This window comes from Rhinoraja longicauda, chromosome 13, assembly GCF_053455715.1.
Source record: "Rhinoraja longicauda isolate Sanriku21f chromosome 13, sRhiLon1.1, whole genome shotgun sequence".
Classification (NCBI taxonomy): Eukaryota; Metazoa; Chordata; class Chondrichthyes; order Rajiformes; family Arhynchobatidae; genus Rhinoraja; species Rhinoraja longicauda.
The window spans coordinates 12,186,666-12,210,111 of NC_135965.1; the positions used below are offsets into that span (position 1 = coordinate 12,186,666).

General features: G+C 44.6%; 2 protein-coding genes across 2 annotated transcripts in view; both read left to right on the top strand.

Annotated features, from left to right (window-relative positions):
* The window catches only part of LOC144599360 (uncharacterized), a 34,425-nt gene extending 12,586 nt beyond the window's left edge, over positions 1 to 21,839 (top strand). Inside the window, exons 10-20 of the mRNA XM_078410150.1 lie at positions 937 to 1,071; positions 3,430 to 3,528; positions 5,583 to 5,672; positions 8,179 to 8,315; positions 10,449 to 10,575; positions 12,257 to 12,337; positions 16,043 to 16,141; positions 18,035 to 18,085; positions 18,937 to 19,122; positions 19,906 to 20,039; positions 21,767 to 21,839. Of these exons, the coding sequence (XP_078266276.1) occupies positions 937 to 1,071; positions 3,430 to 3,528; positions 5,583 to 5,672; positions 8,179 to 8,315; positions 10,449 to 10,575; positions 12,257 to 12,337; positions 16,043 to 16,141; positions 18,035 to 18,085; positions 18,937 to 19,122; positions 19,906 to 20,039; positions 21,767 to 21,796 (1,169 nt within the window). The 3' untranslated portion in view covers positions 21,797 to 21,839. The remainder of the gene's footprint in view (positions 1 to 936; positions 1,072 to 3,429; positions 3,529 to 5,582; positions 5,673 to 8,178; positions 8,316 to 10,448; positions 10,576 to 12,256; positions 12,338 to 16,042; positions 16,142 to 18,034; positions 18,086 to 18,936; positions 19,123 to 19,905; positions 20,040 to 21,766) is intronic.
* An 88-nt stretch (positions 21,840 to 21,927) lies between these two features.
* The window catches only part of LOC144599361 (collagen alpha-2(IV) chain-like), a 9,956-nt gene continuing 8,437 nt past the window's right edge, over positions 21,928 to 23,446 (top strand). The window contains exon 1 of the mRNA XM_078410152.1: positions 21,928 to 21,965. Within this exon, the coding sequence (XP_078266278.1) occupies positions 21,928 to 21,965 (38 nt within the window). The remainder of the gene's footprint in view (positions 21,966 to 23,446) is intronic.

Sequence of the window (23,446 nt, forward strand, 5' to 3'; positions counted from 1 at the left end):
TCCCCCATGCTTCTCCCACGGACAGATAGTTCGACTTCTGCCCGAGGCGACCGAGGCGACCGAGGCTCCCGACTCGCGCAGCCTCCGCAAGGAGATGGAAGGCCCCGCGGCCGAGCCGGGCAATGGAAGGCCCCGCGGCCGAGCCGGGCAATGGAAGGCCCCGCGGCCGAGCCGGGCAATGGAAGGCCCTGCGCCGGGCGATGAAAAGTCCCGCGGCCCATTTGCCTATATTTAGTCCATATCCCACTAAGCCTGTCCAAATGTAATTTAAACTTTATAATTGTACCCTCCTCCACCACTTCCTCTGGCAGTTCATTCCATATACCCAGACCCTCTTGCTTCTCAGGTTTCCTTGCAAATCATCCCCGTCTTACCCATAGCCCTATGCTTTCTAGTTTTAGATTCCCCTCCCCTGTGAAAAAAAACATCATGACCATCTGCGCTCTTTATGCTCCTCATAATTCTATCATTCTTGATAAGGTCACCCCTCAGCCTGCATCACTGCATGGAAAACAATCCCAGTAATTGATGTGTAAATAAACACACCAGACGACTTGAAGGGAATCTTGGTGCCCCCAAGCATCTGCACCCTAATTGGCAAAGTCATCTTTTTTGGGGGGGGGGCTGTTGAAGAAGACTTGGCAATTTGCTGCATTGCATTCCAGAAATATTTAAATTAAACTCCCTGCGCCCACTGTACGTAGGTGGCAAATTGAGTGGACGTTTGGACTAGGAAATAAGATGTAAATCAAGTGACCTGCCTTTCCGTGATGCGTTCAATTGTTGTTGCTACTGCGTTCATCCAAGCAAGGGAAGAGTATTCCATCACTCCTGACATGTCCTGAAGGAAAGTAGGAAGGCCTTTGGAGACTGGGGAGGTGAGTCCTCGGCCCCAGGACATCTACTTGCTGAATGCTTGTTAATGTTTCAATGCAGGCAGCGAAGGTCGGACTGGACCAAGGGGTGGCAGAGGCACCATTGGAATGGAAGGTCAAAAGGGTGCAAAGGGAATGAAAGGCAATTTCTATGAAATGACCATAAAAGGTGCAATGGGATATCCTGGACCTCCAGGTAACTTGACCATTTTTCAAACGTTTTGAAATGTTGCAGTAAATAAAAGGAGAATTCATATACAGTACTCTCCTCTTCTACTCGAATTAATCAGCCAATTGTTAAACATCTTCATCAGTGGCAATCTGCTGCCATCAGCGAGTAAGCAAAAAACTCTCTTTACCTTTAAGAAAATGCAGGAGAGAGTTCAGAATATTCTCGGTTTCTTCAGTGTTAAAGGATTTTTGCATTTGTGTGAAATGTTCAATAATCTAGAAATGGTTCTGGTTTGTTATTCATGTTATTTCCCCATTTCCACATTGTTGTGAGAAACAAAAGAGTTGGTCAAAAACCTAGTAGCAACTCCACTAAAAGTACAAGCGCAGGGTCATTCTTATTTTACATCTTTCATCACGCAACCAGTGTAAATGGTTTCAGAATGAATAATGATTTCAAAGCCCACCATGGGAGTTGCAAATATTGGTAAGTATTGTGTAATTCATTGCCACAGACAGCTGTGGAGGCCGTCAATGGATATTTTAAGGCAGAGATTGACATATTCCTGATTGGTACGGGTGTCAGGGGTTATGGGGAGAAGGCAGGGGAATGGGGTTAAGGGGGAACGATAGATCAGCCACGATTGAATGGAGGAATAGACATGATGGGCCGATTTGCCTAATTCGGCTCCTATAACTTATGAATTACTTATTCATTGAGCTTTTTGTATCGTCTGATAATTGAGCAGCTGTGCTTCAAAGGATATAAAATACATTGGTTACCCAAGACAACTACGTCAATTCATCCCTTCCATTCTTCAGAAATCTTGACCATTTGCATTTCGGAGAGAACCTGGAGTGAAGATAAATGATGGTAGCAGTCTTTTTCAATTGAACTATTTAATTAAACTAGCTTCTGTTTGTTCCAGCCTTAACAAATTGTTACAACTTGTATCTTATTTTATATGTGTTGTAAACACAAGCAATTTGTATTAAAACCCATTTTTAAAATCATTATCCTGGTTAAAAAATATCCAATTATGTATCACCTATCATAACCTTAAGATACTGCAATCAGGTATTTTTTAAGTGAATGGCGATTTACGTATAGCAATGTCCGAAAAACAATCTATTAGAGTTTTTAAAGTTATAATTAGCAGAAGAGATGAGAACAAATCATATCCGTTGGTGTATTTAGACTATCAGATTGTCCCCAAATATCATATCATATATATACAGCCGGAAACAGGCCTTTTCGGCCCACCAAGTCCGTGCCGCCCAGCGATCCCCGTACATTAACACTATCCTACACCCACTAGGGACAATTTTTACATTTACCCAGCCAATTAACCTACATACCTGTACGTCTTTGGAGTGTGGGAGGAAACCGAAGATCTCGGAGAAAACCCACGCAGGTCACGGGGAGAACGTACAAACTCCTTACAGTGCAGCACCCGAAGTCAGGATCGAACCTGAGTCTCCGGCGCTGCATTCGCTGTAAAGCAGCAACTCTACCGCTGCGCCACCGTGCCGCCCAAAAGATAAAATATGAAATATAAAAGATGAAAGATAAGGAAGCAAATCTAAGCCACATAAGATAGCAGGTAATATCCTAGCATAGACTGAGGATCCATCAATGGACAGGGAATTAGACTTAAGGAATAAATCCGAGGGAATAGGAGAATGTAGTTAGTGGGGGGGGGGCACTGGATTCAGTGCAGAGCATCCAACTGTTCATATTCCATATCAATAATTGAAATAATTAAAATATATCTCAATTTGATGATGAAACATAGGTAGATGGCAATGTGAGTTGTGTGGAGGATGCAGAAATGTTTGAGGGACATAAAGGCGGTCTAACTAGATAGCAAGGAAAAAGGGCCTTGACCCGAAACGTCACCTCTTCCCTTTCTCCAGAGATGCTACCTGACCTGCTGAGTTACCCCAGCTTTTTGTGTCTCTCTTTGGTGTAAACTAGGAACTGCAGTTCCTAAATTGGAAGGATATTTGGTATGGAATATAATGTTCAGAAACGTGAGATCATCCACTGTGGTAGAAAAAATTGAAAAGTGAGGAGATTTGAAAGCATGTGGTGTTCAGAGGAACCACTTTCTCCGTACATGAGTTTCTCCAGCACTTTGTGTCTATCTTTGGTATAAACTGGTATCTGCAGTTCCTTCCTATTTTCTGTGTACCTCTCATGGGGCGAAAGAGATGACGTGGGTGTGGGCTGCTTATCTTCAATCATAGCTACGACTTCTATCGCCAGAAACAAATGAATCTTAATGTTGGAGGGATTCTCCTGCAAAAGAATAAGGAGGATGAAAGTGATATTGTGAATTAGCAGGATGAAGTATAACCTGTCACAAGCTTTCCTTACCAGGACTGGATCAAAGAGCAGCACCAAAGGGTGAGATGGGTTCCAACGGTGAGCCAGGCTCCAAAGGTAAAGAGGGAATGCCCGGACCACCAGGCCCAGAAGGTACCCGGATTTAATTGCACTTAAGAATACATCTGTAAATTGACACATCATGATTGCTATATTTTGCTCAATTTTACCATGTAATGGAAGTGTGAACTGGACTACCTGGACTGACTCTCTCGCCTCTGAAGAACTGATAAACTCCAGGTCGGTGGTGGCGGGCGTTGGGGGAAGAGGCGTTGTAGGCCTGTTGCTTTCCTGTTCAAGCCTTAATGGTTCAGTCCCTGGGCCTCAGCTCCAAGCCACCAGCCAACGATCTGCTCAAAGCGGGCAGCAGGTATCTTCATGGAGATCAGGTTGGCTGAGCCCAGGCTCTACCATGTGTGGCCAATGATAGACATCATTTGGGGGAAGGGATGGTGAGAAGGAATTCATCAGGTCAATTTCATGAATGAACAGTAGGGGGAGCAGAGAGCACCAGAGATTGAAACTTCCTTCTGAATCCAGAGGACAATTCCGAGATACTCCAGTTACAATCTTTAACTCCTCTTAAGGGACTACATCTTCTGCCCTGCAAGTTTTAAATGAATTGGGTGAACCACCGTGGATGAACTGATAACATCAGTAAATACCACCAGATCCTAAAGATGTCATGGGACCATGATAATGTGGAGAGAATAAAATCGGTTCTTCACTGCATTTTGATAGAGGTGACAATAATCTACCAATACCAATGGGGTGAGGGTAAATGGATGCTTTGATAGTGTAGACTATCAAATGGATGCTTTGATAGTGTGAAGGTCTCTTTCCATGTGAATGACTCTACGATTCTCTGCCTCCATGACTTGCACGTTTACATTGGGCATCAGCTTGCTGTCTGTAACTTGTTGCCTTCTCCTATGCCTTTACTTCTTCCATGTTTTTCCCTCCGCTCCTTTAAATACCACACCTACTGTAAGTGGTAATTCAAATCCTTTCCATTTGCAAAAGGCATCTTTCTACTGATTATTCCTCTTACTCAGAGAATGGTGCAGTCATTGTAAATGGCCAGTCACACTCTCCAATTAAATCAACGGAACTTTAAAGCACGAGTGTGCCGGGTTGGCAAATGAATGTACCCTGGCGCTATGTAACAAAGTATTTGTGAAATGCTTCCGAAGGGATTCTGTGCTTCCAGATTGATGTCTACAATTCTATCTATCTATCAATTGGAATTCCATCCTAATCCATCACCAGACCGTACTTTCCCAAGCATTGCAGTACTGTGATTCACTCAGTGGATCAGATATGGAGAGGGGAAAACATGGGTCAAAACACAGGCTTAGCACTACTGACACAATGGTACTGAATTCCAAGAAGGGAGAATAAGGACAGCCAATACTCGGGCACATATTTAGCGATTGCAAGCACAATTGAATTCCTACTCTTGGTCTTTGAAAGACATTTCATAGAGGGAGAAAATTAAGGCAGTGATAATTTTGATACCTGTTTTTACCCCAAAGCTGCAGTTACTGATGTGCCCATCTCATCTCTTCGCCCCAACCCCCCATTTTGATTGCAAATCACAAATGGTTTGGACTGTGACCCTCCCTACCCTGCGTATATAATGGTATGAGCAGCCTCTGTGTCAGGTGCACAGCAGAAGTCTGCAGATTAGACACCAATTCAAGGGCTTTGAGGATCCAGTGGTCTCCGTGTGGTAATTAGTAGCTGAAGCCGACACTGCCAGCTCTGGAGTGAATTAAAATCGAGGCTAGGCTTGAGGGCAAAATTGTCAAAGAGATGTCTAGTTATAGCTTCCATCAGTGCTGGCTAATAACTAACCACTCACGGAGACTGTGCTGAGGCATGCTAATGCCCAGTAGGCATTGGCCGGACATTAAAATCATGATATTAAATTGAGAACATGAATTAATTTTGCCTTTCTACACTGGGTCAAACGCAAGGTAATTGTGAAATGCAGTTCCAGTGAACATTTTACAGCATCATTCAGTCTGGCCCTTGTGGTATGTTGTTTCCATGTGCATAGTATTTGCAAGCTGCAACATTAGATTATTCAGAAACAAAGCAAAGTTGTGTGGCCATTTTTCAAAATTATTATTTTTCCCCTTTAGGTCCACCAGGAGACCCAGGTCCATCGGGGAGTCCGGGATTTACGGGACCACCAGGGGCCTTGGGAATATTGGGTCCAATGGGCCTCCCTGGTAAGTTCTGACCTGATAATGGAGTAAGATTAGTATCTAACAGTAACCCGAAAGAGAAACTAGTCAAACTAATTCAAAGGGAAATCCTGTTGATTCTGGGATTCTGAAATAAAATAGGAAATATTGCAAATACTCAGCAGGTCAGGCAGCTTCGGTGGGGAGAGAAACAGTGTTAGTGTTTCAGGCTGATGACTTTCCGTCAGATCTGATGAAAAATCCTTGGTCTCAAATTGTTACCCCTGTTTCTCTCCCCACACATGCTGCCCAAATAGTTGAGTATTTCTGGGATTTCCTTATTTATTTGAATCAAACCAGGTCCTTGAAGTGGGTTTCTGGAGAAGAAGTAACAGCCTATTGTGTATTTTAGTGAATTAATTTGGAGTTACAAGGCAGTTGAGGCACAGTGGTGCAGTGGTAGAACTGCTGCCTTACAGCACCAGAGACCCGGGTTTGATCCTGACTATGAGTGCCATCTATGTGGAGTTTTAACATTCTCTCTGTGACCGCGTGCGTTTACTTTGGATGCTCTGGTTTGCTCCCACAGTCGATACGATACGATACGATACGATAGAACTTTATTTATCCCAGGATGGATATTGATCTGCCAAATTAAAGTGTCGAGTGGAAAGGATCGGGGATATGCAAAGATTTGGGATGGGGAGAGGAGGGGAGGGGAGTCAGTCTACCCCACGACTAAAGGGGGAGGAGTAGTACAGTTTGATAGCCACAGGGAAAAAGGATCTCCTGTGGCGTTCTGTCCTGCATCTTGGTGGTACCAGTCTGTTGCTGAAGGTGTTCCTCAGGTTGATCAGTGTGTCATGGAGGGGGTTTCATTCAGGAGCTTTCTCCCACATTCAAAAAAACATGCAGGTTTTTTAGGTTAATTGGTTTCTGTAAATCGCCCCTATTATGTTGGATGCAAAAGTGGGAAAACATGGAATTAGTGTGCGGGTCGGCAAGGACTCGGTGGGCCGAAGGGCCTGTTTCCGCACTGTATCTCTAAAACTAAAAAATGAACTTAGTAGAGGCTGTTGAGCATGGGGGAATTTTAATCTGAAATGTTAATTAATTTGGAATATGAAAAAGCCAAACAGGAATAATGTTTACTTGTCGTGAGGGTGAGTGGTGAACAGACAATAAACAATAGGTGCAGGAGTAGGCCATTCGGCCCTTCGAGCCAGCACCGCCATTCACCGTGATCATGGCTGATCATCCACAATCAGTACCCCGCTCCTGCCTTCTCCCCATATCCCTTGACTCCACTATCATTAAGAGCTCTATCTAACTCTCTCTTGAAAGCATCCAGAGAATTGGCCTTCACTGCCTTCTGAGGCAGAAAATTCCACAACTTCACAACTCTCTGAGTGAAAAGGTTTTTCCTCATCTCCGTTCTAAATGGCCTACCCCTTATTCTTAAACTGTGGCCCTTGGTTCGGGACTCCCCCAACATCGGGAACATGTTTCCTGCCTCTAGCGTGTCCAATCCCTTAATAATCTTATATGTTTCAATAAGATCCCCTCTCATCCTAAATTCCAGAGTATACAAGCCCAGTCGCTCCAGTCTTTCAACATACGACAGTCCCGCCATTCCGAGAATTAACCTTGTGTTTTGTCCAACCTCTAATTGATCATTTAAGGATGGTTTAGACAACAGGAATCAGGCTTAGTTGAATTGGAAGTGAGTTGCTTTGTGACTGCATATTACTGCAAGTAAACTGGATGTATTCTGGCAGCAAATGCCGCCATGTGGAACTTGAGGTACAAAGATCAAGATATAACTGAAGCGGCTGAGTTTTTTGATGTCTTGAATACATGCTTGTGATCTGAGGTGAGCTGACTGTCACAACTCCCTCTGCATTGGATAGGTTTTGTTACTCTCTTTTGCGGAATCAACATTTAGGATTGTGGGGTAAGTGCTGTAAAATGGCACTGAGGGAGAAGATCGACCAATAAATGTTGGGGCAGGCTCGATGAGCAGGATGACCTACTGCCAGCCATGCAGGACGGCAGAAGTTCCCGGTGGGCTGCGGCCATACCTCAACAGCAGGCCTGGCACACCCGCAGCGGAGCCGGGAACCCACCTGGAGTCGTCCAAGGTTCGTCCCCTGAACGACCCCAAGGACCGTGAACCAGTGAGGAGGACTGCGATGGCGGACAAAGGGCCGTCTTCAAGATGGCGGCGGGTGGAGGAGAGGATTAGTGCTGCCAGGACAACGGGCCGTTCGCACCGAGATAAGACTGCACTCTTAAGAACTTTGAAACCTTTTTTGGTGCCAGAAACATGGCGACACTTTGTGCACTGTCTCGGTGAAGTCTACTATCACACGTCAATCGGTGCACTTTTGTACTTATCTATGATTGTGCTTATCTATAGTATGATTTTACTGGATTGCATGCCAAACAAAGATTTACACTGTGCCTAGGGTACACGTGACAATAAAATATCATCATCCTCATAATGTCTTACTTTGTATATGATGTCTTGGTTCTGCTGATGTTGTTTCAGGTGAGAAAGGAGTGAAAGGATCAGTGGGAGTATCGGGCTCTGTGGGGGCCCCTGGGACACATGGCACATCGGGTCCAAAGGGTGAGAAAGGTGAACCAACTGTGACCGAGAGTGGCCCAAGCTCCCCCGGACAAAAGGTAGGCCAACCCTCTTCCTTATTTCTAAACTATTTACGAAAATATCATTCTCTTTAAATCTACAATTCCAACACGTAAATAATATTCATTGAAATATTGTAATGCATCTGCTAGTTAGGCAATTACACATCCGTGAAAGCATCATTAGAATGGGTTCATATCATCTCATCATATTGACATAAACTTTAGAAAATAAAAGCTCAGAGTTTGAGTTTGAGTTCAGTTTATTGTCATGTGTACTGAGGTGCAGAGAAAAGCTGTGGCTGCATGAGGTTGCGTGAGTTTTGTTGCAAAGCTGCATGTATCTTGTAGAATCATGGGATCATAGAATCATAGAGCTCAGAAACTGGCCCTTTAAATCTACATCGGCGAGACCAAGCGCAGGCTCGGCAATCGTTTCGCTCAACACCTACGCTCAGTCCGCCTTAACCAACCTGATCAAAAAGACCGTTCCCTCCGTAACTCCCTGCTCCACTCGTCCCTTCCCACACAAACCACCCCCCTCCCCAGGTACTTTCCCCAGCAACCGCAGGAGATGCAACACCTGTCCCTTTACCGTCCCCCTCGACTCCATCCAAGGACCCAAACAGTCTTTCCAGGTGAGGCAGAGGTTCACCTGCACCACCAACAACCTCATCTATTGCATCCGCTGTTCCAGATGTCAACTTCTCTACATCGGCGAGACCAAGCGTAGGCTCGGCGATCGTTTCGCTCAACACCTCCGCTCAGTCCGCCTTAACCAACCTGATCAAAATGGCTCAGCACTTCAACTCCCCCTCCCACTCCCAATATGACCTTTCTGTCCCGAGCCTCCTCCATTGTCAAAGTGAGGCCCAACGCAAATTGGAGGAACGTCATCTTATATTTCGCTTGGGCAGTTTACACCCCAGCGGTATTAACATTGACTGCTCTAACTTCAGATTGTCCCTCTCTTCCCCTTCCCCACCCCCTTCCCAGTTCTCCCACTAGTCTTCCTGTCTCCTACTACATCCTATCTTTGTCCCGCACCCTCCCTGACATCAGTCTGAAGAAGGGTCTCGACCCGAAACGTCACCCATTCCTTCTCTCCAGAGATGCTGCCTGACCCGCTGAGTTACTCGAGCATTTTGAGTCTACTTTTGATTCACATCATCAGTGCCGACTATCTACACTGATTCCATTTGCCTGGATCAGGTCGTAACCCTCCAAGCCTTTCCTATCCAAGTGCTTTTAAACACTGTATTTGAATCTGCCTCTACCACCTCCTCCACCATAACCTGCAGTATTGGGTCAGGCCTCTGCTTTCCTGTTCCAAGAGGACAGAGGAGAACCATTTTATTCAACCTACAGTTTTTTGAGATATTTGCTTCTGGCAGCACCTTCCACATAACCATCTCTCTCTGTATCTCCTTTAAATTTCTCCCCTCTCACCTTAAACCTGTGCACTCTCTTACTGGACCCCCCAGCCCTGAGGAACAATACTAACACTCCTATCAAGGCCCCTCATAATTTCATAAACTTCTATCAGGTCACCCCCTCAGCCACCGATGATCCAGCAGAAATAACCCCCAACTATCCAATCTCCCCTTACATTACAGGCCTTCCATTCCAGGCATTGTCCTGATGAATCTCTTCTGCACTCTCTCCATTGCTACCAGCCCCCATTATTCGATCAGCAATTAGCATTCGGCACCTAACGTTCAGTACAGCGCCAGGGACCTGGGTTTGATCCAGACTACGGGTGTTGTCTGCATGGAGTTTGTACGTTCTCCCTGTGACCGTGTGGATTTGCCCCTGTGTGCTCCGGTTTCCTCCCACACTCCAAAGGTAGGTTAATTGGTAAAAGTTATAAATTGTCCCTAGTGTGTAGGATAATGTTAGTGATCGCTAGTCAGAGCTGATTCGGTGGTCCAAAGGGTCTGTTTCTGTGCTGTATCGCTAAAGTCTAAAGTAAAGTGGAGAAATAACGAGTTAATGCTATTTCTCTCCTCATAGATACTGCCCGGTTTTCTGCCTATTTCCTATATTTGTTTTATTTCAGTTCTTTAGTATCTGATGTAAATATTTTAATTCTGAACAAATAAACTATTTTTTCTTCAATTATAACTCTCCTAATATTGGTCTCATACTAATCTATTCATGTGTGCACCTTAGGGTAATCAAGGCATTTCATCCAATAGAGGGGCGCCGGGACTTCCTGGTTCTCCAGGCCAACCAGGACCGGATGGGTTTTGGGAACCACCTGGTGAAAAAGGTGACTCAGGACAATCAGGATGTCCAGGTAATTTGTTTTCAAGCAGATTAGTGTTTCCTTCACCCCTTCTTTACAAACTGTCCACGGCTCTTAATTACCCTGGTTAATGACATCATTTGTGACTGATGTGATTTTCAACTAGGCTTGTATACACTGGAATTTAGAAGGATGGGAGGGGATCTTATCGAAACATATAGGATTATTAAGGGGTTGGACACGTTAGAGGCAGGAAACATGTTCCCAATGTTGGGGGAGTCCAGAACAAGGGGCCGCAGTTTAAGAATAAGGGGTGGGCCATTTAGAACGGAGATGAGAAAAAACTTTTTCAGTCAGAGAGTTGTGAATCTGTGGAATTCTCTGCCTCAGAAGGCAGTGGAGGCCAATTCTCTGAATGCATTCAAGAGAGAGCTAGATAGAGCTCTTAAGGATAGCGGAGTCAGGGGGTATGGGGAGAAGGCAGGAGCGGGGTACTGATTGAGAATGATCAGCCATGAACACATTGAATGGCGGTGCTGGCTTGAAGGGCCGAATGGCCTACTCCCGCACCTATTGTCTATTGTCTATTGAAAGCATTTCCTGCATTGTCTGCTCCATGTTAGCTTTTTCAATCCAGCTTTTCAACATCCTTTACTCTACTTTGGTTTAGTTTAGAGATACAATGCTTAAACAGGCCCTTTGGCCCACCGAATCTGCACCGACCAGCATTTCCCGCACACTAACACTATCCTCCTACACACACTAGGGACAATTTACAATTAGCTTTTTTAATCCAGCTTATCAACATCCTTTACTCTACTTTAGTTTAGTTTAGAGATACAGCGCAGAAACAGGCCCTTTGGCCCACCAAATCCGCTTCGACTAGCATTTCCCGCACATTAACACAATCCTACACACACTAGGGACAATTTACAATTTTACCAATTAGCCTATAATACCTGTACATCTTTAGAGCTCCCAGAGCAAAACCTACACAAGTCACAGGGAGAATGTACAAACTTCGTACAGACATCACCCGTAGTCAGGATCGAACCCAGGTCTCTTGTACTGTCAGGCAGAAAATCTACCACTACACCACCGCGTCGCCCTTCTGCTGTAGCTTTTCCAATCTTCAGCTCTTTTTGATACTTTGTCTGTTCTCCTCACTCTCCACTCTATCGCATTCTGTAACTACCTTCTAATGAAATGGGCATTAGATATAGAAATGTAATAACTGATGTGCCTGATGCCACTCGACAAAAGACTGGGAACATCTTACCAACCCAGTGGTATGAACGTTGGTTTCTCATATTTCAAATAACCCCAGCATTCCCTCTCTTTCCCCTTCCCCTCCCTAGTCATTCTACTAGTTCCATTGTACGCACCCTTTTGCCCCTTCATTATCACCTCTTCCACAACCAACAATGGGCCATTATGGGATCCACCCTTCCTTGGTCACCTGTTGCCGGCCCTGATTTGGTCACCTGTTGCCGCCCCCCCTCCCCCCTCCATCTTTCTGTCTGAAGAGGAGTTCTAACCGGAAATATCACATATTCCTTTTCTCCAGAGATGTTGCCAGACCCGCTGAGTTACTCCAGCACTTTGTGTCCATCTTCGGTATAAACCGGCATCTGCAGTTCCTTTCTCCACACTGGGAACATTTTCTGTGTTGTGCAAAAACAGAGGTCAGATTCTTCTACTCTGTGTCATTTTCACTGTTTTCATCGCGTAGGTTCTCTGGGTCCTAAAGGCAGTAAAGGACTGTACGGGAGAGCCGGTTTGCCAGGGGGTGCAGGGGTTCCAGGTCCTCCAGGTAAGACCTCTTCCTCCATGCATTAATATCCACTTTACTTGGAAATTCCTACGACCTACCTTTTTGCCTCTTTGGCATTGTTCTTAGTTTTGATATCATTTTTAATTAAAAAAATTAAAAACTATTTTTAATATTGTCTTTTTACCTTACTAATGTCATTTTTAAAATTGTATTTATCCTTGGAATATTACTGCTGAGGTGACCCGTTGTCTTGTCAAATACATTTCATTGTACCGTTGACCCTGTGCCAACCTACATATGACAAATAAAATTTATTAAATGTATTAAATTATTAAATATAGAATACAGACCATAGACAAGTACAGCACAGGAACAGGACCTTCAGCCCACAATGCCTGTGCCAAGCATGACGCCAAGATCGAGTAATCTCATCTGCCTGGTCCCTCATTCCCTGCATGTCCACGCGCCTGTCTAAAAGCCTCTTGACTGCCACCACTGTATCTTCCCCCACCCCCACCCCAGGTCTTGGGTTCCAGTCACCCACCACCCGCTGCACAAAAGACGTGCCCGGCCCATCTCCTTTTAACTATTGGCCCCTGGACCTTACAGCTATGCCCTCCAGCCTTTGATATTTCAACCCTGAAAAAGGGTGCTGCCTGTCTCCCAACTCTGTGCCTCTCATCATTTTATATAATTCAGCCTCACTCAACCTCCGGCGTTCCAGAGAAAACAAAGCAAGTTTATCCAACCTCTCCTCACAGCAAATACCACCTAATACAGGCAGCGTTCAATCGGATGTGCAATGAAAGCTCTGCCGAAACTTGTAACTGGGATTTCCACTATTACGGAAAATTAATACCAGCCAAGTGCGAGAACTTCTGGAGAGTTTCCTGGTTTTGTTCCATTCAAATAATCTCAAGATCTGGAGCCCATTTAAACATTCTTGTGCAGATTGTTTGTGCTCTTTCTGTAGTAAAATTTAAGTACTTGGTTCAGGGATAAATCATAGATTTAATGTTCCATATATCAAAGAAAGAAGGATAGGGGAAACCTTATGACTTTCAGAAATATGTGGATGAGCACTTGAAGTGATGTAGTCTTACTGAAAAATGGGTTTCGACTAAAATGTTCCCCTTTGATCAACGCATTGGCCTGATGGGGTTATTGGCATCCATCTGTGCTGTAAAGTTTGTACAGAAAGTTTGTGGGGCAGAAATGATATTCCAGCGCAGAGGTTAACGCTTCCAATTCCCAACCATGTACAACCTCTTGCTGAAATAAAACAGCATTTGTGCTCATTAATAACAAAAGAGTATTTTTGCTTACAAGCATATGTAATAATGGCCAAACAGCAAGTTACTAGAAAGGGTTATCATTTTCAGTAATAGGCTTTGTTGGCTTTGATTGTGCTTTTACAAGTGGTCAATTGTTTTTAAAAGTCTCAGGCCCTCACGACAGTGGTTGATTATAAATAATATAAGCCTTTCATACAATTTTCCAAAATCGTGAAGTATATGCATACACACACACACACACACACACACATATATATGCTGTGATATTGCAAGGACTACTTTGTTGTATCACAAGCACTACTTTGTTTGCCTGTGTAATAACGCGTATATAAGAGAATTAGGTGATTTGGTGGTCACTCTGGTTCCAGGTGGCCGTGGAATTAACAGCCTGGATTTAAGCTCCAGCCTTTAAACCTTTTAAACACGTGTACTTGTGGATTGTCCAGAGTCATAACAAAGGTATAACAGATATAAAAGGTATAACAGATATTACCGGACCACGAAGTACAACAATATATAGATATATATATGAACACAAACACACACACACACACACACACACACACACACACACACACACACACACACACACACACATATATCATATCATATCATATCATATCACAAACGACATTCTCCTCTCCTCCGACGCTGGCAACCTCAACATCCTCATCCTACTTGACCTCAGCGCCGCCTTTGACACCATAAATCACTCCATTCTCCTCACCCGACTTGAAACCTCCCTTAACATCACCGGCACAGCCCTATCCTGGTTTAAATCTTACCTCTCTGACAGACACCAGTTCATCTCCATTAACAACTGTAAATCCCCCACCGCTCCCCTCCCCCAAGGTGTCCCCCAAGGCTCAGTCCTTGGCCCCCTCCTCTTCATCCTCTAACTGTTCCCCCTTGGTCAATTAATCCGCCGTCATGGTCTCAACTTCCACTGCTTCGCCGATGATATCCAGCTCCTCATCTCCACCAAGTTAATCTCCTCCACCACACACTCTACACTGACAAACTGCATTACTGAAATAAAATCTTGGCTTCAATCAAACTTCCTCAAACTCAATTGCAACAAATCTGAAATCATCATCATTGGTCCAAAAATGCTCACCAAATCCACCCAAAACTTCATCCTCAACATTGATGGTCTCCCAGTATCCACCTCACCTCACATCCGGAATCTTGGAATCATCCTTGATCAAACCCTCTCCTTCGACAAACACATCAAACACATCACAAAGACAGCCTTCTTCCACCTCAAAAACATTGCCCGTCTCCGTCCATCCCTCTCCTCCACAGCTGCAGAAACCCTCATCCACGCCTTCATCACCTCCCGTCTGGACTACTGCAACAGCCTCCTCTATGGCGCACCCTCAAAAATCATCAATAAACTTCAATACATTCAAAACTCCGCTGCCCGTCTACTCACACACACCTCGATCCGTGACCATATCACCCCCGTCCTTTATAAACTCCACTGGCTCCCCATCCCCCAGAGAATCCAGTACAAAATCCTCCTCATAACCTACAAAGCCCTCCATAACCTGGCCCCATCCTACCTGACCGACCTCCTCCACAGGCACACTCCCACCTGCACCCTCCGCTCTGCCGCTGCCAATCTCCTATCCCCCCACATCCGGACTAAACTCAGATCCTGGGGGGACAGGGCTTTCTCCATCGCTGCTCCCACCCTATGGAACTCACTACCCCAAACCGTTAGAGACTCCCCCACACTCACCACATTCAAAACATCGCTGAAGTCTCACCTGTTCAGTACTGCCTTCAACCACTGAAGGTCACCTCACCTACTGTCTCCTTTCTCTGTTCATTTATTTATTTACTTATTTATCTATTTATTAATTTCCCTATGTTCTCAAAATCTCTGTAAAGCGTCTTTGAGTATATGAAAAGCGCTATATAAATAAAATGTATTATTATTATTATTATTATATATACAGCCGGAAACAGGCCTTTTCGGCCCACCAAGTCCGTGCCGCCCAGCGATCCCCGTACATTAACACTATCCTACACCCACTAGGAACAATTTTTACATTTACATTTACATTTACCCAGCCAATTAACCTACATACCTGTACGTCTTTGGTATTTATATATAAGAAAATAACTGCAAATGCTGGTACAAATCGAAGGTATTTATTCACAAAATGCTGGAGTAACTCAGCAGGCCAGGCAGCATCTCAGGAGAGAAGGAATGGGTGACGTTTCGGGTCGAGACCCTTCTTCAGGTCTGAAGAAGGGTTTCGACCCGAAATGTCACCCACACATGTATATATATTTATATAAACCAAAATCACTTATATTGAATTCCTCTTTCACCTATTTTAATGTGGCATTAACCTGCTTAAAGTAAAGGTTAGTCTTTTTGAGACAAACAAAAATGACTTTTAATTTCATTCTTTTTGATTTCTTGAAACTAAAACAGGGCCAGTAAGAAGACCTGGCCTTCCAGGACCAACAGGCAGAAAGGGCGATCAAGGTTCTGACGGCATCCCAGGTCCGAGTGGACCCAAAGGAGATCTGGGTGAGCACAGTCTGACTGAATGCTTCACGTTCACCTTCAAAGATAAATGCTTTCATTTGAATACTGCGGAAAATTCTTCATTGAAGTGGGACGGGCAATAAATTTCACAGATGGCATGTGTTTAAAAGAAACCATCTAGTGCCCAATTTTGAAGCAAAATTTAAAATATTGTGATGACCTGAGGAGTCTCACTCACACAGTGCCCTGGGAATGGAAAGCCTCGCCTTTCTTTTAGCAATGGTTATCTGGCTGAGCAACTCCCGATCTGTCAACGACCAGGGTCACTTGAACTATATTGTTTTTGCAGTTTTACAGCTATTACCAATTTTCAGGAGGTAAATATAGAATAGTTACCGGTGAATGGCCATGCAGCATTATTTAAGATGAAACGTTGCAATTTATTAGTTCTCAATTCCTCCCCTTTATGCCGATGCGATCTCAGGGCTTTAGCCAATGTTCCTCTTGGAAAGGAGCAACGCGGTGGTGCAGCAGTAAAGTTGCTGCCTTACAGCGCCAGAGACCTGGGTTCAATCCTGACTACGGCCGCTGTCTGTACAGGGTTTGTACGTTCTCCCTATGACTGCATGGTTTTTTTTCTGGGTGCTCTGCTTTGCTCCCATACTCCAATGACGTGCAGGTTTGTAGGTTAATTGGCTCCTCCTAGTGTGCAGGATAGTGTTAGTGTACAGAGTGATTGCTGGTTGGCACGAACTCGGTGGGCCGAAGGGCCTGTTACCACGCTGTATCTCTGGAGACTAAAGTCTAAACCCATGTCTGCACCTTAAAGAAATCTCAGTTTGACTTCAATGCCCAGTTTATTGTTTAATTGCAACCTGGTGTTGAAGAAATTCCAACATGGAAATTGTGTTCCTTCTCTCTTGCATCACCAACATCTGATCCCATGTTTAGGGAAGTCTCACCCGAGAAGCACAGAATGAAATGCATTTTAGGTCAAGCTCGGTGGAAATATTTGTTTTTTCCTCAACCCAATCGATTGCTGAGGCCTTGGAATTGTTAGAAATAATGATTGAAGCAAAACATCTGGAATGTTTTTAAAACCAGGGTAGGAGGGTGATTCAAGAAAAGGCAGATATTAGAACCAGCTGCATTACTGTTGCTGTGGAGGATAAATGTCAGAATGGACTTGTCAGACTGAGTGAAATATTTCTATGTTGTAATTTCCAGTGACTCGAACCCAGGAAGAATAAAGCTGTAGAGTTAAGTGTACCTTCAAAAAGAGAACCTCATCTTGACTACTTTTGGCTTTTACCTGACACTTGTTTCCCAGAGATGGCAACGAATTAACAACCCCAGTGAAAATTAAAATCAATCATGTTCAACGATTTAGTTGAAGGATGCAGTCTTTCAAGCTTTGGTGCAGGTCCACCAACAATTTTACGGCCCTCTTAGTTTCAGAGCCTTTCTGGATTACCCGCTTTGCCGGACCAACAGAGGGCAGGGCCTCAGGAGGGCTGAGATACCAGCCGACAGAGTCAGCCGCGGACGGTGGCTATGGGAATGGATCTGCCAGCTCCGGCTGGGCTAGAGTTCCAGAGGCCCTGGCCACAGGTGGCAAATTTGACCCTTTGATCGGCTGCAGACGTTGGCCATGGGAATGGATCTGCCAGCTCCGGCTGGGTCGGACTTCCAGAGCTCCGACCGCAGGCGGCAAATTAGACCGGCGTGGATGTCCCGATGAAGATGAGATTGGCCGTCGCACCTGGCCTACGCGCCACATTTTCGGGGGGATTTCCGGGAGGGTGGGGATTTTGTTTGGATTAATGGAGGGGCCAGACCACCAGTTGCCGGAATATCGGTGGGGGAACCTGTCTTATAGTTTGCCTTGCAATCAAAATACAAATTCTTTGTCTTTCTCGTTTGCTTCGTTTGCAGGACCTCCTGGAAGAGGAGAGAAAGGGCTTCTTGGTCCTCCAGGGCCCCCAGGTCAGTGTCTGTCACAGTACAGTGGGCAATATCCAAGTACATTCTGGTAGCAGATCTATGATCTTCTGCCATGTATTTGTAATGATGGAGGTTTCCAAGCACATGTTGGTGGTTGGGAACCTCCATCTTTCCAAATGCATGGCAGAAAATTATATATTTGTTATTCATTATTTTTAATTTAGAGATACAGCAGCATGGAAACAGGCCCTTCAGCCCACCAAGTCCACGCCGACCTTCGATCACCTGTTCACACTAGGTGCATTTTCGATCACCTGTTTGTTGTGATATTGCTGGGATTACTTTGTCTATCCCAAGGACTACTTTGTTTGCCTGTGTAGGAATGTGTATATAAGAGATTGGTGTGATTAGGTGGTCACTCTGGTTCCAGGTGGCCACGGAATAAACAGCCTGGAGTTAAGCTCCAGCATTGTAACCTTTTACACACGTGTACTTGTGGTCCGTCCAGAGTCTCAACAAAGGTACAACAGGTACCGGACCACGAAGTACAACACTGTTCACACTAGGTCCACTCCCTACACACCAGGGGCAATTTCATTGAGGCCAATTAACCTACGAACCAACATGTCTTTGGGATGTGGGAGGAAACCGGAGCACCCAGAGGAAACCCATGTGGTCACAGGGAGAATGTGCAAGCTTTACACAGACAGCACCCGAGGTCAGGATTGAACCCGGGTCTCTGACGCTGTGAGGCAGCAGCACTACCAGCTGTGCCACTGTGCCATCCTAAATGATATGGTCTGAAATACTCACTGTCAAAATGTGCTCAGGTGATTATCTCCCAGCTGGATAACAAAATGTCAGATGTTAACATTGGCCTTAAATTCAAACAGGTGCCAAAGGAGATGTGGGCCCCGCTGGTGATGATAATGATGGGGGGCCTCCTGGTCCAGAAGGAGATCTAGGTCCCCAAGGCTCACCTGGACCTCCAGGTGAAACTGGCCCACCTGGTCCGGCCGGAATGAGCATTCAAGGTCCCAAAGGAAACCAAGGACCTCAAGGGTCCCCTGGGTCAGCAGGTAAACTTTAATTAACTTCATGAAATAACATCCATTTAATAGGCCTGAGGAAAGTTGAGCCTCACGAATGATTGGGTTTGGAGGTGAGATAAGAAAATATTACGGTAAAACCCAAATTTAAGGTCAGCCTCCTCAAACCCGCATTCCTCAACTTCCAGTTTTAATGGAGGCATGCAGACGAGATGCAAACCATCTAATTCTGTACACTTGCTAAGCGATTATCGGGGGTTTGGCAATACTCTACTGGACTTTGTATGGAAAAGAATTTCACCAGAGTAGCACTTCGCAAATGTGACAATTAAAGCAACATTGAACCATTGGTTTACTAAAAAGAACCACAAAGTGCTGGAGTAACTCAGCAGGTCAGGCCGGGCAGCATCTCTGGAGAACATGTGGAAGTGACATTTTGAGGCGGGACACTTCTTCAGATGGTGTTATCTGAATTAGTCTAGAGAAAGGGTCCCGACCCAAAACGTCACCTTTCCATGTTCTTCAGAGATGCCACCGGAGCCACTGAGTTACTCCAGCACTTTGTGTTCTTTTTATTCAAGATATTATAATGTTTCCAACCCAAGATTGCTTTTAGAATGTAATAAAATGAAATTGCAGATGCTGGTTTATACCAAAGGTAGACATAAAGTGCTGGAGTAACTTAGCGGGTCAGGCAGCATCCCTGGAGAAAATGGATAGGTGACATTTTGAGCTGGAACCCTTCTAGAAATTGGTTTTAGATCCTGATTTCTAATGAGTGAATATGACCATGGTTCTCCCTTCTATCTTCAGGTAACCGTGGGCTGAAAGGTTTTCCCGGTGAGTTAGGACGGGACAATCTAAAAGGAGATAGAGGCTCATGTGGTGTCCCAGGGATTCCCGGCAATCCAGGTGACAGAGGTGATACAGGTTCTCCAGGACAACCGGTGAGAGGTTTGCAATATCATCCGTGTTCTTGACACTCTCTTTTTGACACGCAAGACAGATAGAGGGCGAGAAGGGAACGTTTTAAGTTGAGAGGGGAAACGTTTAATGTGAGGGGAAAGATTTAATAGGGACGTGAGGGGCAACTTTTTCACAAGGATGTTGGTGGGTATATGGAACGAGCTACAAAAAGGAGCTAGTTGAAGCAGGTGTTATGACAACATTTAAAAGACATTTGTAGAAACAAGGAGCTGCAGATGCTGATTTACAAAAAAGGACAAAGTCTCTCAGCGGGAGTAACTCAGCGGATCAGGCAGCATCCCTGGAAAACATGGTTTCGGGTCGGGACTCTTCTCCAGACAGGTCACAGATGAAAGACATATGGACAGCTCCAAGGATAGGAAAGATTTGGAGGGATATGGGTCAAACACAACCAGGTGGCTAAAGGGCCTTTGATATATGACTTCATAAACAGTTAGACTAAAGGGCCTGTTTCCATGCTGTAAGACTTTATGATGGCAGAGATCATTCTTTTGGCTTGTTGAAAGTAAGGTTGGAGGGGAGGGAATTACTTTGACTTTTGGAATACATCCACTTCTGAAAGCAATGTAGACATTATGATGAGGCACAATATTATAGGAGAGATATAGGAGGTCCTTCCTTCCCGCTGCTGTGAGACTGCACAACCAGCACTGCTCCCAGTAGACGAGTCAACAATAACAGCTAAGAACACACGGAAAACTGATGACAATTTATGTATCTTCTATTTATAATGAATGTTCTCTTGCTATCCACTTTGCTGCTGTAACACTGTAAATTTCCCCGGTGTGGGACGAATAAAGGAATATATTATTATTATTATTATTATTATAGTAAGATATTGTCATCCTTGTAATCAAGCCTAGGGTCGGCAGACATACTTTAATTGAATCTAATTGTGGAAAGTAACTCGTGTGCTATTCCTACTTTTCTGATATGTGCTGGAGGTGGTTGAGACTCATAGAACATAGAAGAGAACAGCACAGGAACATACGTGTTTCATTTAGTGTAGTTTAGAGATGCAGCGCGGAAACAAGCCTTTCACAAACCTTAAACTTCCCCCTCTCACCTTAAAGCAGCATCCCAGCATTTACACTCAGTCGTTTTCACTACATTCCTTTGAGGTTGAGTGTTCAAGGCTAGTACGTGTGAAGAATATAGAATAATCTTAAGAAGGTGTAGTCCATAGCCAACTTACAGTTTAATGTGCAGATTAACAATAACCTGATGTAGACACAAGAAGCTGCAGATGCTGGAATCTGGTGCACCAAGGAATCTGCTGGATGAACTCAGCGGGTCAAGCAGTATCTGTGGGGAAGGAAATGTCAAAGATTCAGGTCAAAACCCTACATCAGGACTGAGCGTGGAGAGGGAAGATAGCCAGAGTAAAGAGAAGAGGGGTAGTGGTGAGACAGGGGGGATTACATCAACTTCTCCTTCCCCCCCCCCCCCCCCCCCCATTTATATTGTCCATCTCCACTCTCCACATTCAGTCCCGTTGCAGGGTTTCGGCCCAAAACGTCAACCATTCCCTTCCCCCACAGATGCTGCCCGACCTGCTGAGTTCCTCCTGAGAATTTCTTCGTGTACACGGTGGGCCAGCAAGTGATCTGCCCACCACCAGCAGCAGCAGCAGCAGCAGCAGCAGTTTATTCACCATTTTGATTAATCTCTCCTGTCAATTCTACAGGGAACTCCTGGTGCTCAGTTCCAGGTCTGAAAGGTAACCATGCTGTGACTGGCACTCCCGGGTTCCCAGGTACTGCACCAAGAATATTTATATTTTCTGATCTAAGTAATATTATTGCAATTTCTTTATAAATGTGGCAAACGCAGCCAAAGTTTGCAAAGATGTCAGATTTTGACACATTCGCAAAGAATGCAAGAATGTGAATAAATCTGACCACTCCATGGGAAATTTATTTTCACCTTGGGATGAGCAGAGCAGAATGTTTGCTGCTTGTAGAGGTTATTGATTTTATCTTGCTATGATTGCTTTTATTCATTCACGAGATGTTGCCAGCACCGACCGGCAAGGCCAGCTTGTATTATCCATCATAGTCCCATTGCCATTTGAACTGGGTGGCATGCCAGGCCAATTCACATGCCACATTCTTAACTAAGATCAACTTAGTGAACTAACCAAGCATTTACTGAGTCTATTGGCTATAATGTAATATTACTTCCAGTGTATTATTTAATTGATGACAGTTAATTATTTAACACCCCACCCTCTATCTCTCTCTCCTTTTCACTTTCTTTTCTCTTTTTTCTCTCTCGCTTTCTTTCTCTCTCTCTCTCTTTCTCTTTCTCTCGTTCTCTCTTTTTTCTCCCCTTTATAATAAAAAAAAAACACAGTAAATGATAACAATTATCCTTATCTTTATTTTTATTTATATAATGAATGTCTCTTGCTATCCACGTTGCTGCTGTAACACTGCAAATTTCCCCAGTGTGGGACAGATAAAGGAATATATTATTTCAGGAATATATTGTATGCAGGTGCAGCAAGTGATTAGGAAGGCCAATGGAGTCTTAGCCTTTATTGCCAGGGGGATAGAGTATAAAAGTAGGGAGGCGTTGCTGCAGCTGTATACAGTATTGGTAAGACCGCATTTGGAATACTGTGTGCAGTTTTGGTGTCCATATTTAAGAAAGGATGTACTTGCTCTGGAGGCAGTGCAGAGAAGGTTTACACGGTTAATTCCAGGGATGAGGGGGTTGACATATGAGGAAAGGTTTAGTAGGTTGGGACTTTTCTCATTGGAGTTCAGAAGAATGAGAGGCGATCTTATTGAAACGTATAAGACCGTGAGGGGCCTTGATCGGGTGGATGTGCTAAAGATGTTTCCGATGATCGGGGAGACCAGAACTAGGGGGCATAGTCTTAGAATAAGAGGGGGCTCATTTAAAACTGAGATGAGGAGAACCTTCTTCACTCAGAGGGTAGTTAGTCTGTGGAATTCGCTGCCTCAGGGAGCTGTGGAAGCAGGGACATTAAATAAATAAATTTAAAACAGAAATAGATTGTTTTTTAATACACAAGGGAATTAGGGGTTACGGGGAGCAGGCAGGGAAGTGGACATGAGCTATGGTTAGTATAGTAAGACCTGAGTTATCTCCTGGACAAGTTTCGATCGCCTAGCTTGGGGTCGGAGAGGAATTTCCCGGATTTTTTTCCCAAATTGGCCTGGGTTTTTAAATCCGGTTTTTCGCCTCTCCCAGGAGATCACATGGTTCTTTTGGGTGGGAAGAAGGGCGATAGTGGGAAGGGGGTTGGGGTAGGATCAGCCATGATCGTATTGAATGGCGGAGCGGGCTCGAGGGGCCGGTTGGCCTACTCCTGCTCCTATTTTCTTGTGTGTGTTCT